At 39.5% G+C, this 14,711-nt stretch overlaps 1 protein-coding gene across 6 annotated transcripts in view; it reads left to right on the top strand.

Moving 5' to 3' along the window:
• Positions 1–14,711, top strand: part of TENM1 (teneurin transmembrane protein 1) — a 916,085-nt gene that overhangs the window by 889,901 nt on the left and 11,473 nt on the right. For all 6 annotated transcript variants that reach the window (XM_005227449.5, XM_059883262.1, XM_059883266.1 and 3 more), the window contains one exon: positions 8,673–8,969. In XM_005227449.5, the coding sequence (XP_005227506.2) occupies positions 8,673–8,969 (297 nt within the window). The remainder of the gene's footprint in view (positions 1–8,672; positions 8,970–14,711) is intronic.

Here is a 14,711-nt window from a genome sequence, read left to right as displayed (position 1 = left end):
AGTCAAAGGCTTTCTCATAGTCAATGGAGCAGAAGTAGATGCTTTTCTGGAATTCCCTTGCTTTCTCTATGATCCAGTGAATGTTGGCAATTTGATCTCTGGCTCCTCTGCCTTTTCTAAACCCAGCTTGTACATCTGGCAGTTCCAGGTACATCTGGAAGTTCAGTGCTATTGAAGCCTGCCTTGAAGGATTTTTAGCATTACCTTGCTGGCATGTGTGTGTGTGCATGCCAAGTCGTTTCAGTCATGTCTGACTCTTTGCAACCTTATGGACTGTAGCCCACCAAGCTATTCTGTCCATTGGATTCTCCAGGCAAGAAAACTGGAGTGGGTTACCATGCCCTCCTCCAGGGGACCTTCCCAACCCAGGGGTCAAACACGCATCCCTTACATCTCCTGCATTGGCATTACCACTAGCCCCACCTGGGAAGCCCTGCTAACATGTGAGATGAGTGCAATTGTGCGGTAGTTTGAACATTCTTTGGCATTGCCCTTCTTTGGGATTGGAATGAAATCTGACCTTTTCCAGTCCTGTGGCTACTGCTGAGTTTTCCAAATTTGCTGGCATGTTGAGTGCAGTACTTTAACCACACCATCTTTTAAGATTTTAAATAGCTCAGCTTGAATTCCACCACCTCCACTAGCTTTGTTTATAGTAACGCTTCCTAAGGCCCACTTGACTTTGCACTCTAGGATGTCTGGCTCTAGGTGAATGATCATACCATCGTGGTTATCTGGGTCATTAAGACCTTTTTTGTAAGTTCTTTTGTGTATTATTGCCACCTCTTCCTAATCTCTTCTGCTTCTGTTAGATCCTTGCCATTTCTGAAGTGTTATGTAGTTAATACTATTTATAACTGACCAGTTTCCCATCTGGTGGTAGAGTTGAGCAGATTTGTAGAATGGCTTATAACGGCAGCAAATTCAGGGCCCTCTCATCTGTGACTTCAGGGGTTCTTCCTGACGTTCTGGGACTGGAGACTGGCTAGGTGGTGTTACTGTACACGTCCCTAGAAAATTCTAACACCAATAATGATCCTTTACATATGTTTAAAGTGAAGTAAAGTCGCTCAGTCGTGTCCGACTCTTTTCGACCCCATGGATTGTAGCCCACAGGATTTTCCAGGCAAGAGTACTGGAGTGTGTTGCCATTTCCTACAATTAACAAAATGTTTTCATAGTCAGAGTTTTGTTTGATCACCACAACCATTAATGATTGGCTATTCCCAATTTACAGATAAGGAGACTAAGGCCTAGAGAGGTTAGGTGATTTGCCCAAAGTCAAACAGCTATTATGGATCAGAGCCAGCACTAAAATGCAAGTCTTTGCCTAGTGCAGTACTCTTTCCACTCCATCATGTTGTACTTCCTTGTTCCTTAAAATAATTAATCTATAAATCATTGCCCCACTCAGTGGAGCCCATCTTGGCAGGGCCTGACTCCTCATTTCAATGCTGACAAAAAGAGACAAATAATCGACTCTAATGTACTGGCAAGTGTGGGTGGGCAGGAAAAGTGTGAAGGAGGCGAGAGGAAGGAGGCTGTTTAACTCGACAGTCCTTATCTACTCTCTCCATCCTTAGGCACTCTTGCTTATATCACTGCCTCAGTTTCCCCAGATTAGGCATAGCCAATTTAATGGAATGAATATGTTCCCCAAAGGCCAGTGTGGATCCAGCCCAGACCTTCTAGTGGAAAGGAAAAAAATTGGAAAATGATAGACTTCCCTTGAAGATAAAGCAAAAAGAGTCACTTTTCTCCAGTGATTGGTGACTTTTTTTTTTCACACACACACTCAGGGTCCTCTTCAAGGTGAGGAAACAAACTGCTGGGGAACATGAGAACCTGCTTTGGCACCAGCTCCATTAAGTGAAATAAATCACATTAACATCCTAAAATTTCACCTATTTAAAAAATCCATTTCCTCCCCCCGACACACACACCGAACCTGAGTTGTGTTTGAATCATCTTCCTTGCAATGTACTTTCCCCTCCAGTCTATGTATATCCTCATCTGCTGCATTCATCTGTCCCCATAAATACCTTTCCCTGGACCATCAAGAAATTCGACATTCACCGAAAGCAAACTGGTTTAGAAAATACATCCAGATCGCACCTTGCTGTGTCCATGAATCGTAATGCTGTTTAGATGAGACTTATCCCAGCACTGGGCCTCAAGCTCTTTATAAGATTTCTCAGACTGAGATGTGAGGTGACAGCAAAGCTCCAAAACTGCAGCGTCCTTTATTAAAAAGAAAAAAAAAATCCAAGAAGCTTAGCACTTCACACTGAAGTCATCAAATCAGGTAAGATGATTATGTGTTTACAAGCAAAATGAAGTGAAGACTCGTCTAAAAACCCTCACAATTGATTGTTTTTCTCTCCATTCAAAGATAACTAAGAACAGGGTAGAGTGGTTTTAAAATGCAACATGTGACTAGTCCTACGTGAGCTGAGCTCTGAAAGGCAGAACAAGCCTGGTGAAACACAAGGTCCCAGGCTGACAAATGATGGGGAATGTGGGAGGCGCGTTCCCTCTAGCATCTCCCTCCTTTCTCAGAAAACATGTTTGCTTCATGCTGTTTTGACTTCCTTCTCTCCAGGTTTGCTGCAGGGATTCATTTTGTGAAAATTTAGGTAAGAAGCCTGCTTACAGATAGATTTGTCTGTTTTTAAAATATATCTGTGGTTCTCCATCCCAGGTAACAGTGTATTTACCCATAAGGAGTCACCTGGAGATTTCAGGCATCAAGGCTACTGAGCAGTGTTGGTTTTCAGGGTCAGGGGGATCCTTGGGGCCTTCAAATCATAGAAACAACTATGTTTGTTAATCCTGGGACGACTCTGCTAAGATAACTAGGCAGAAAGTCTTATTTCACACACTATTTCATTTGTATATAAGTATTAGTTAATTGATATTAAAATTTTTAAATGCCGATTGTATGGTCACCCAGATGAATTCACCAACAGGAAAGTATTTCCACAAGAGCAAATTAATTTAGTGCAAAAAGTGTCCAGGTTAAATGGTATGGCAGAAATCAGGTGAGAGGAATGAATAAGGTTTTAAAGAAGAACCGGTATGCCCATAATTTTGCACCACTTTTCCCATATATAAAATGAGGGATATGGTCTATACAATCTCTATTATTAGTAGTATTGTTACCACTAAGCATAATTATAACAGCTACGACTAAGCATAATTATAACAGCTAACATTCATTGAAATCTTATATGTATATTGCCATATAGTAACTTATTTACTATTCACAACATCTTATCAGACATGTCCTCTTATTAGCATTCTCACTTTACAGATAAAGAAACTGAGGCACATAGAGGTCACACAGCTAGTAAAGGGTGACACAGGATTTGAACCTAGGCAGTCCAGCTCAATAGCCCATGTTGTAAGATTTCTTCTGGCACTAAGATTCTGTTGGCTGCCCAGGTAAAGAGTGTGTCTTGGGAGGAAAAAAGCAAACTACAGGTTAAAAAAGTTCCCAGTGGAGTAATGGAGGCTGATGTTAATGCTGCCTACATGCCCTGTTCCTTTGTAGGCCACTCTGAAATAAAAGTAAGCCTAAGTGGGTTTTGATTGTCAGCATAGCCATATCAGTCAAAAATAAAGTCTTTAGAATTGTATTGATCAATATCTAAAAATCAAGTACTAATTACCTTTAAACCAGCGAGAATAAAGGAACATGTCCCAATTTAAAAGCAGCTCTGACTCCTGCATCCATTCTCACAGCTTCATGAAACTTAAATGCAGTATGTCTTCCAAACCACAGAGTGAATATTTGGCCCATCTGACTTATTCACCTTCAAACTTCTTCAGCAAAAATCTAACAGGTACCTCAGTTGCATTGTGAGTTGAAATGCTAGATAGCATTCTTGAAAATTCAGCCTTCTCCTCCTTTCTTGCGAAAGAAAATCAGCTGCTCTGATTGTAGCTTAGAGTTTAGCACTGTGTGTGTATGTGCGAATGAGCATACCAGTTCTTCTTCAAAACCTTATTCATTCCTCTCACCTGATTTCTGCCATACCATTTAACTTGCACAGTTTTACACTAAGTTAATTTGCTCTTGATTAAATACTTTCCTGTTGGTGTGTGTGTGTGTTGGATTAAACCATAGCAAGCTGCCCTTTTCGTAGACCAAAAAACACTCAAACACCAGCAGTTGTCTTATAGATCAACCTAATATAATCTTTAGGCTACTAATTGAATGAGTTTCAAATTGAAGGGAGTTGAAAGGACTGTCTCTTAAGCAATTAAAACACAAACTCTTCAGAAAGAGCAAGGAAAGGCTCTGGGGGGAGGCAGAGGACACCTTTCTTTGGATCTTTGGCCTGTGCCCATGCTTTGCAGGTACGTTGATTCCTGCTGGCAACACAACCCATGGCTCCCCAGGGCATACTCTTTCCTCTTTCCTCTCTGGTCCAAGTGTGAACAAAAAGCAAGCCTTTCTCCTTACTTATCTTCAGCAAAGCTGAAAAAAAGCCTAAGGAAAACCAAAGAATAAATTAAAGCACAAATACATCCTTTCTTATGAAAAATTTTACCACGTCCAGCTTCCTTACCCCAGTGGACAGCTCATCAGTTGCCAAACTCAGATCTCTCGTTCAATGTGCAGCTTGTCCAAAGGGACCCTTTTTAACTTGGGGCTATTCTCAAACGTCAACCTTTGCTTTGCCCCTCTCTTTTCCAGGTCAGGGATTGCTATAGATTGTTTGGGGGAAGAGCTGAAATAAGGATTGATGGCCCACACTTGGGTCAAGGGCTATTACTGTCTTTCAGGCAAACAATAGCTTGTATGAACACGTTGCTTTTCCAACCTCGCTCATGATCCCAGCAGTCAGAGGCGGTCAGCCTCGTTCTGCTTCCTGCCATACAGGCTGGAGTCACATAAGCAGTCAAGAAGGAAGGTCAAGGAGCTTACCTAAGAAAACCATTCTTTCCCACAGTCTTCTCACAAGTTCCACAGGCGACTCGCCAGATGGAGGGCTGTGGTATCTTCAATTCTTTCATCCCCTTGCAGCTCTGAGCCAAATTTCACATTACCTTCCAAACCTGACTTTGAAACTAGTGTTTCAGCAACATCTGAATATCAGAGTGCATTATCCAAAAACGGAGAAGCATGGTAGCATAAGTCTTGACAGGCAGAGAAGGAACATTAGGCAGACTTTTCCTCTGCTCGCTTTGTAGTGGATTTTCAACAGTGGTCCCTTGCTTGTGTCGCTGTAATGATTTTATTAAGAAATGTGTTCTTGAGTAGTAAACTTAATCTATCAGACAAATAAAACCACAAATTTAGTTGAACTGAAAATCACTTGATACTTTGGCTCTTTAACTACCATTATAACATAAATTGTAACAGTTACAACTGTCTCTGGGAGTACATGGATATTTTACAGCTATTGTAAATGAACAGTGTTACAGTTAGAGATATGTGGCTATAAAACCACAGGAAAGGTAGTTGAAGAAAGAACACCTGGTTTTGTGTAGGTTTCCAAGCCCTGTGTATCAAAAGACAGGAAATATGTGCTTCTCTATCACCTTTTAGGTTATAACAGCAGGTTAGTTTGTATTTATGCTACAACACTGCACACATAGGCTACAGGTGGTTAGAGTCACGCTTCCCGATCTGTGGCTCTATTCCATGAATGAAACCTACCACTGCAGCTAGCAAGACTTCCTCCCAAATAATTGGAATATCTAATCACTAGTCTTCTGGAATTCATAGCATGGAACACTTGCTGTCCTTTTTTTTTTTTTTTTCCTGCAGCTCAAAACTAAGGGCAAATATCATTAGCCCTAGCTGGCTGATAAAGAAACTGAAACCAAAAAACGTTGAAAATAGCAGACAATTCATAGAAGACATAGGTGTGGCCAATAGCCATTTAAAACGGTTCAATCTCATTGGTAATTAAATACATGCAAATTCAAACCACAATAACATACCGTTTTCTCCACTCTCATATTGGGAAAAGCTTACTAACAATGATAATCCTCAGTGCTGGTTACAATGCAGACAGGAACTCCTCCACTGCTAGTTAATAAGAGCATACATTTGTAAACCTTTGTGCACTGTAAAGTAATATCTCAAGTTGCAGCAGGAGTCTTTAATATGTTATCATTTGACCCAGTAATTTCCCTTATAGGGTTTGTATTAAGGAAATAATTACTTACAAAACTTCTCAACAAATCATGAACATTGAAAGAAAAATGGACAACAAAAACTAATTTCCAACAATAGGAAAAAGGATAGATAAATGTTTATCATGTTGATATAACCATTAAAATCCACATATTCAGAAGATCTAATAACATGAGGAATGATGGAGATAAAACATTAGCTGAACAGTAGGATATGAAACAATTCTTGTTGTATTCTTTAAGTGTAAGATTATATTTTTAAAAAGTGGGTATGAAATGCTGGAAATGATTAGCAGTGATTAGCAGTGATTCATGCTGGAGGATAGGATTACAGATAATTACTTTCTTTGTATATTTCTATACTTTCCAGTTTTTCTGCAATGGAAAAATATCACTTTTATAATTGGAGGGAGGTACTTAAAGAGGTTATTTTAAAAAGCAAAGTGCATAAAAGGAGCAAAGGAAGACCAGAGTCTGAAATGAGAATGTTGGCTTTGCACTCATCCAGGCCACTAAAATAAAAATTCTACATCTCATTTAGATGTTGAATCCCACCCCCTGCAAAAAAAAGAGCTAATAGATACAGAGAGAGAACAGATTGGTGGTGGCCAGAGGCAGGGAGTGAAGGGTGGGTGAAATGGGTGGAGGAGGTCAAAAGGTACAAAGTTTCAGTTAAAAGATATGAGCATGTAATGTACAGCATGGTGACTATAGTGAATAATACTGTATTGTATACTTGACAGTTGCTAAGAGAATAGATCTTAAAAGTCCTCATCTCTGGAAAAAAAACTGTAACTACATGTGGTGATGGATGTCAACTAGATTTATCGTGGTGATTATTTTGAAATATATACCAATACTGAATCATACCATACACCTAAAACTAATATAATGTTTTATGTCAGTTTTATCTCAGTTTTTTAAACAGCAAAAAAAAATTAACATTTTTTAAAACCTCTTTCTGAGGTTTTTGAAACTGGACTCAAGACCCCTAAAAGTTTCATGATTTCAGAGCCCACTTGAGATTTTGTTTAAAATGTTCATTGATGTGTTTATATGCATTTTTCTGGGGAAACAGTGTATAGCTTTCAGATAATTAAAGGAATCCTTGACCACAAAAATTTTAAATGAATTATCATAAAGTTTAGTTGAATAGCTAGTGAATTGGTTTAGTATGAGTATGATTAATGTAGTCAAACCCTAATGTTGAATTTTTTCCCCTACCTCATTAACCAGATATTTAACACTCTGTCCTGGATCATGTTGACAGTTCCTACAGTCACTTTGGAATCTGACACATGGGCCCATTTAGAAGCCTAACTGAGATGAGAAGAGTAATCATATCTAAAAATAACAATTACTGAGACCTCCCTGGTGGTTAGGAAAGTTAAGACTTCGCGCTTCCACTGCAGGGGGTACACGTTTGATCTCTGGTTGAGGAACTAAGATCCCACATGCCCTGTGGTATGGCAGAAAATAAATAAATATTTTTAAAAGTAATAAAAATAACAATTACTAATATTGTTTTTATACATCACCAGGTACCTGTATATGTAATCTCATTTAATTCTTAGCACAGGTGTGTGATGTTGAGTGTTAAACATTACTCCCGTTTCACAGATGAAAACTAAGGCCCAAGTAGAAAAAATGACTGTAGATGAAAAATAAGGCCCAAGTAGAAAAAATTAGCACAGACAAGTAGCTACTTCAGTCTCCTGACTCCCGGGTCACTGTTGTTTACATTTCTCAAAGTTTCTCCGTGTTTATTTGTAGGGGAGATGAATTTGCCACCCCAAAATATTCCTCTTTGGCATAAAGATTATTTTAGGCCAATGGAGGAGGCAACGACTTAAAGCTGCACAACCTCATTGAATGGTGCCCCCCTTGCAAGTACTGGGGGACCTACCAATACCTCCCACAGTTACCTGCTGGCCTCCATGCAGACACTGCTGAGTGGGCTTTCATGTCTAGGAGACAGTCTGAGCTGCTCTGTGTTCCCCTGTGATAGATGCAAAGTATTACAATAAAACTCCATGCCCAGAGGAACGAGGAAGCCAGAGAAGGGAATCTCTGTATAAATTAGAGGGGGCTCTCTATATTCCTTTTTCCTGCTTGCTAATTATGTAAATAATTGACCATTCTATGTTCTAGCCACTTCATTGTTAAAAGCAGGGGAGGAAGCCCCATTCCTCTGTAGGCGTCTGACTTACATAAAGTAAGATTACATAATCACTGAAAACTGGATCAGCACAGTTGAGACTTGAGTTGGAAAAACACAGTCAACAACCATATGCTGAGAATCTAGCACATCCCAGTAGTTAAGACATGGCCCCGGCCTTCCAAGGTTGTAAAGTCTCCTGGGAGAATAAAGACAGGTTGTCATCCAAGGAGAAGCCATGCAGATTCAAAGGCAAGAGAGACCCCATTGCTGGAGAAACAGAAAAAGCTTTGGGATTGTGAATGCCCTTGATGAGGGGAACTAAGGCAGTGCTTCAAATGTACTTCCTATCTCTTTTTTGTAGGCCCATAACAGAAACCTGCTCTCCATCGATTTTGATCATATGACTCGCACAGGCAAGATCTATGATGACCATCGGAAATTCACCCTGCGAATTCTTTATGACCAGACTGGACGACCTGTTCTGTGGTCTCCTGTAAGCAGATATAATGAAGTGAACATCACATATTCACCTTCGGGATTGGTGACATTTATTCAAAGAGGGACATGGAATGAAAAAATGGAATATGACCAGAGTGGAAAAATCATTTCAAGAACTTGGGCTGATGGGAAAATTTGGAGCTATACCTACTTAGAAAAGGTAAGTGTGTAGGGAAAATAAACTAGTTCTGAGTTTCTGAATGAGAACATTGAAAGCAGCACTGATTACCTGCCTTGCTGAGGACCTGTGGGAGTGAAGTCTGTATTCTGGCTGTCCTGTTCCATAAAAGTAGCAACAACAACCACCACAAATTATACCTACAAGGATAAGCTGTTTTTCAGCTGAAAACTTTCCCTAGCCCCACTCTCTGCCAGGTACTCTTTCAAACTGAAGTCAGGATAATGGCTTAGCTTTCTCCTCATTTGAGCATATTTGTTCATGCTCCTGAAGATGTATCTTTATTACTATGAAAGCTCACACTGAAGTAAAATAGGTAGAAAATTATAAAATTGCATGTTAATGTATCTCAGCTCTGGAAAAGAGGCTCTTGCACAGAGGATATGGAATTCTAATTTTGTTAGGATAGTCAGTGACGGTTTAGTGGTATACATTGGAGGACATATTTTCCCAAGGAATGGTTCTGAGGAAATAGTAGCAGTGGGGCTCCCTTGGTGTTAGTACTCCTTTGTACACAATGAGTCTCCAGTAGCATCTGTAATGGGAGCTCCTGGTCTCTATCTGCTGGGAATGGGCAAGGATTTTAATCCACCCCCTGGATCCATTTGTCAAACATCAGCCTCACACAGCAAAATGGTTTCTAGCCAGACCAGTAGCAGAAGACAATAAGAGAAATTGATCTCTGTCTGCCATCTCAATTTCTGACATCCTAAGATGCTGTCTCTTTTCCCCTAAATCTATCCTTTCAACTCAGTTCATTAGTCCTGAATTAATTTCTGGGAAAACTGAAAAACTTTTTCCCCTGAGGTTTCAAGGGGAGTCAGTATGGATTAACCCCTAGAAGTTCTTAGAAAAGTCATGGGTGCTCATAACTCACGTGGTGAAATTTCACTATTTGCACCAAATAATGCTAGGCCTTTTGATATACCCCTGAAAGCTTTTTTTAAAGTGTGCCAGGGGTTGTATGTTATTATAAAGCCATTGTACTATTTCCCAGAGTCAGTCACTGGGAAATTTGCCAAATTAGAAATGTCTAGGAGATAAAGCAGAACTCCACTTGGGAGCCAGGGTAAAGGACTGAGTCCTTTGCTGTCTGTACCCTCTGTCCTTTTCTGCTGAAGAAATCAATGAAATCTCTAATCCACACTCTACACTGGGAACATCTGAATCTTATAGAGTGGGTGTTTTCTCTTTTGAATTTTGGTTAACAAGAATGATTAGCAAAATCATACGATTAATGTCCACAAAGTGCTAAACTTATTACAAAATTAACTGAATCCAAATATTTGTTGTATGTTCACAGAGGCAAGGCATGTAAGATGACCTTATATGAAAAAAAGAAAAAGAAAAAGGTGCCACTGATCACTAGCAGAATATAGGCTGATTAGTTTTTTCAAGAATGAGGATTTGTTTGCTCTGATCCTCCCACAGGTCTACATGTGACTCGTGAAGGAGCTGACATGCCTTAGGAGTATGTACAGCTTTGAGGGACTTCCCTCACAGTCCAGTGGTTAGGATGCCACGCTTTCACTGCCAAGGACCCAGGTTCAATCCCTGGTTGGGGAACTAAGATCCCACAGGAATATTTATAGGTTTGAACTCAGAGCCTTAACCTCATTAGCGCCACAGTCTGGCTGCTGAGCTAACTGCCTATAGACAATTGCTTCTAGGTCTCATAAATCTTTCCCTTTAAACTGTCTATACAGTGACAGAAAAGCTTGTTGAAACTTAAACTTCAGTTATTTAGCCTCTTCTCTGACATTAATGAAGAATTTTATTGTTTCCCTTTTCTAAATTAACTGATTACTTCATCACAGTTATTTCAGCAAAGAATCATGTGAAGCAAATTTCACATGAATTCTTCTTTTTCACATAAATTCTTTTGGCTGTAGAAACTTACTTGGCAATAATTCTTTAAAAACAAAACAAAGAAACTCCCTGAGACTGTCAGTGTCTGCAGTGGACAGAAATAAGACCTTATTGACACCGAGTAATGTATGGAGAAAAGCCCCAGCAACTCCCCAAAACTCATTTATTGACCAGTGAGACGAGCCAAATCACTTGTGCCTTTCAGCTGACTTTTCTCCCTTTCTGAATCTTACATTTAATTTGTTCTCTAATTACCAGGTAGCCCCTGACTTAAGCAATGCTATTATGCAAAACTCAGAGCCTACAAAACCCATAATTATGGAATGGTTCTTTACTTTCCAAAAATCATTTATCACGAGATTGATTTTATTAACATTATTACCAGTGATAATAATTAATTCACTGAATAGAAGCAGCAATTAAATGAAATAACTTAATATAAAGCACCTGGCATATCTAGTCATTCAATAAAAGTTTCTTTCCATTTAAATTATGCATTCTGATATTTATTCTAGTATGTATTAAGTTGGAAAACTTAGTGCTAGCACCTACTGCTACCTGAAGGTGAATTAAAACAGGAAAGAACAGAAGGATGGAAGGAAATTAAAGTATCTTTAAAATTGTGGTTCTAGAAAGAAAAAGGAAAGAATATTCAATTTACCAAAATCCAATTTACATGTACTCTTCCAGGGAGGTGATGAAGTTCTGTGCCTCCTGTGCTCTTTTCTAGTCCTCTCTTTATCGTGGCCTTTGCTAGAACATTCTTTCACTATGTCTGGGGCAGAGAAAGACTAAGAGGCTGGCTCCAGAACTATATTTTGAAGTAACAGTTCTCCAACTTTAAAAATATAAATCTCTTTTTATGCCTCAAAATACTTCTCTTTGTACCTTTATACATTTGCTGGGCATCCCTATACCATGATATATTGAAAAAAGCAAACAGCAAATATTTTACCTCAGTGTGCAGAAATTTTGTAAAAATTATTTGACTTCCTCTAGAGTAAGTAAAAATTATGGGTATCATTTTCATGCACAATGGTTTGTAGCCATTAGGAGAAAAATAATTATTTGGGTAATAGCTGTGGTTGCTTAAATGATCTCTTCTCTAATAAAAAAAATCAATTATTGTTTCTTAAATTTTCTCTATGTGGTCATTAATTGTCTGTCTTGATTCATGAGGCTTCCTGAGTTAATTATATTTTGAAGACTTGTGGGGCTAAAATTTTGTATTACAGGAAATGTAAATCTTTCCATTTCCTAAAAACATTCTTAAGAACTTCATTTTAAATGCATTTAAATATATTTTATAATCATTTAATAAGATGCTTAAGTCTGATACATTTACACAAAATTGCCTCTTTGGGGCTGAAGTTTTCAAAGGCTGCCTAGAGGGAGAGAATGCAGCCTTTGGCTTGCGCTTCCAGGTGGCCCCACACTGCCATCTGGTGGTCATTCAGATGCCTTACTTTTTCAAATTTCTGCCATCTCTCATTTCTGAAAGTGTTAGTCACTCAGTCGTGTCCGACTCTTTGCGACCCCATGGACTGTAGCCCGCCAAGCTCCTCTGTCTATGGAATTCTCCAGGCAAGAATACTGGAGTGGGTTGCCATGGCCTTCTCCAGGGGATCTTCCTGATCCAGGGAATCAAACCCCAGCCTCCCATATTGCAGGCAGATTCTTTACTGTTTGAGCTACCTGGGAAGCCCATCTCTCATTTCTACTCCTGTTCAAATGAATATGCAGCCATGGTTTTAGTTTTCTTCTTTACAATGATCTCACAATCATTTCAGTTCTCACAATCAACTTTTTGGAAAATACTAAATATAAAATTCTAGTGTTTGGACTAATAAGAAATGACCTTTTATTCTATAGCAGCGCTGGGGGCATTGGATGGACTTATAAGTATATTTTTTTGAACAAACTGATAACAATGCCCACCCAAAGTGACAAAGTAGCCAAGTGAGAGCTAAATGCTATTCTGGCCACACAACAGTTACATTCACGAGATTTCTAATCACATCATCCACATTCTTGGGCAGCACAGCATCAGCACCACCTAGGAACAGGGTCAGGCTGTGGTTTACTACAGCACGGAAGATGAGAGCAGGGAGAGAATGCAGTGGTGATGTGCTATAAATGTTTGGCAAGGCTGGTGCAGCAACTGGAAAAGGCAGGCTGGTACTGGATAATGTGTGCGAACCATATGGTGACTGTCCCTGGCCCGCCTCGCAGGTGACAGATGTCATTTGTTCATGGCAAGTTGACAGAAGAGAGTGGAAAGGAGCTGAGAAATCTGGCTTTCAGCAAAGAGGCATTGCCTACCAGTCTCACCTTAGGTTCTGTTGAGTTCTGCCTTGGTCAAGGGTGGTCCCTTTGTGTCCTTGTGCCCAGGCAGGACTTCCACGTCTCCCGCCTTCTGTTCAGCAGGGTTTCTGGAGTTGCAGAGTATCCACAGGTTATGAGGTGACAGGGTTTCCACACACGGCTCTGTATCCCCAGGCAGAGTACCTGGTGGAAAAGCGAGAAAGGATAAGCCAATGAGCAAATAAGTGCTGACTTTGACTTCATGGTATTGACATGTGATTTGAAATCAATTCTCAGAAGAGCAGGGAGGACATGCAGTTTCAAGAAGCATGTTCAATATTAGAATATAATTTCATATTTAGAAGATTTAAATGTACATTATATATGCTTCTGTAATTCATTAATATTTATGTAGTTTATATTTAAAAGATGAAATGGTACCTATTGTTTTCATAACAGAAACTTCAGAAAATAAAGCTCAACTAAATCTTTTTGCTTGATAAGCCAATTCTCTAGAAAGTAAGGGTAAAATCTCCCTTGGGGAGATACATCAGAATTTCCAGGGGTGAGCAATTTTTATTAAAAGATGAGATTTAAATGCTTTTCAATTAAAAATAGAGTTTGAGTTCTCCTTCAGTGTTCCTTTTATGACTATATTTAAAATTAGAATAAGATAAACCAATATCAATGAAACACCTGTTACATGCATGGCATTATACCTCAACAAATAACTTTCTGAAATACAGATCAGTTGGGGTGGGAGGGCTTGCATAACCAGAGAATTCTCCACTTTTAATGGCATGTTTCCTTCATATCATTTAAAACATGAATTGTAAAGCTGTGCAGTAGTCCCTCCTCGCCCACAGGGGATACACTCCAAGACCCCTCCATGGATGCCTGAAAGTGGGAATAGTAGGGAAGCCTATATATACTATGTTATTTCCTGTACTATCGGGCGGGTAGCATATATAGCATGGATGCACTGAACAAAGAGATGATTCACGTCCTGGGAAGGACAGCATGAGATTTCATCATACTACTCAGAACAGCATGCATTGTAAAGCTTAGGAACTGTTTATTTCTGGAATTTTCCACTGAATATTTTCAGACAGCAGTTGACTGTGGGTGACTCAGAAAGCAAAACTGCCAATAAGGGGGGATCACTGTAATGATAATATTTTATATACTACTTTTCAGAAAGACATCTGCTATATGAACTCAATTAGTAATTTTTGGTGACTAATACTTAATATATGGCATGCCCTGCCCTCTGTGTCCCTCCCTCCAATTCATCTCCACATTGAAGCAATAGTAACCTTTCTGAAATACCAACTGGATTGTTTTTTCCAGTGGCGCAAGTGTCCTCTCCTTCCATCTGCTTTCAGTGGTTCCCTTGTTGTCAACAGGTAAAAGTCCAAACTCCTTAGCACGGCTTAGAAAGTGTGATCTAAACGCAGCCTACCTGACTGGCTTCATCACTTGCCGTTTACCCATCCCTTCCAACATACCCATGCTCTGGCCACGCCAAATGCCCCATGTTCTTTGAAAAAA

This window comes from Bos taurus, chromosome X (assembly GCF_002263795.3).
Source record: "Bos taurus isolate L1 Dominette 01449 registration number 42190680 breed Hereford chromosome X, ARS-UCD2.0, whole genome shotgun sequence".
Classification (NCBI taxonomy): Eukaryota; Metazoa; Chordata; class Mammalia; order Artiodactyla; family Bovidae; genus Bos; species Bos taurus.
The sequence above is the reverse complement of the archived record's forward strand: the minus strand, read 5'-3'. Positions and strand labels throughout refer to the sequence as shown.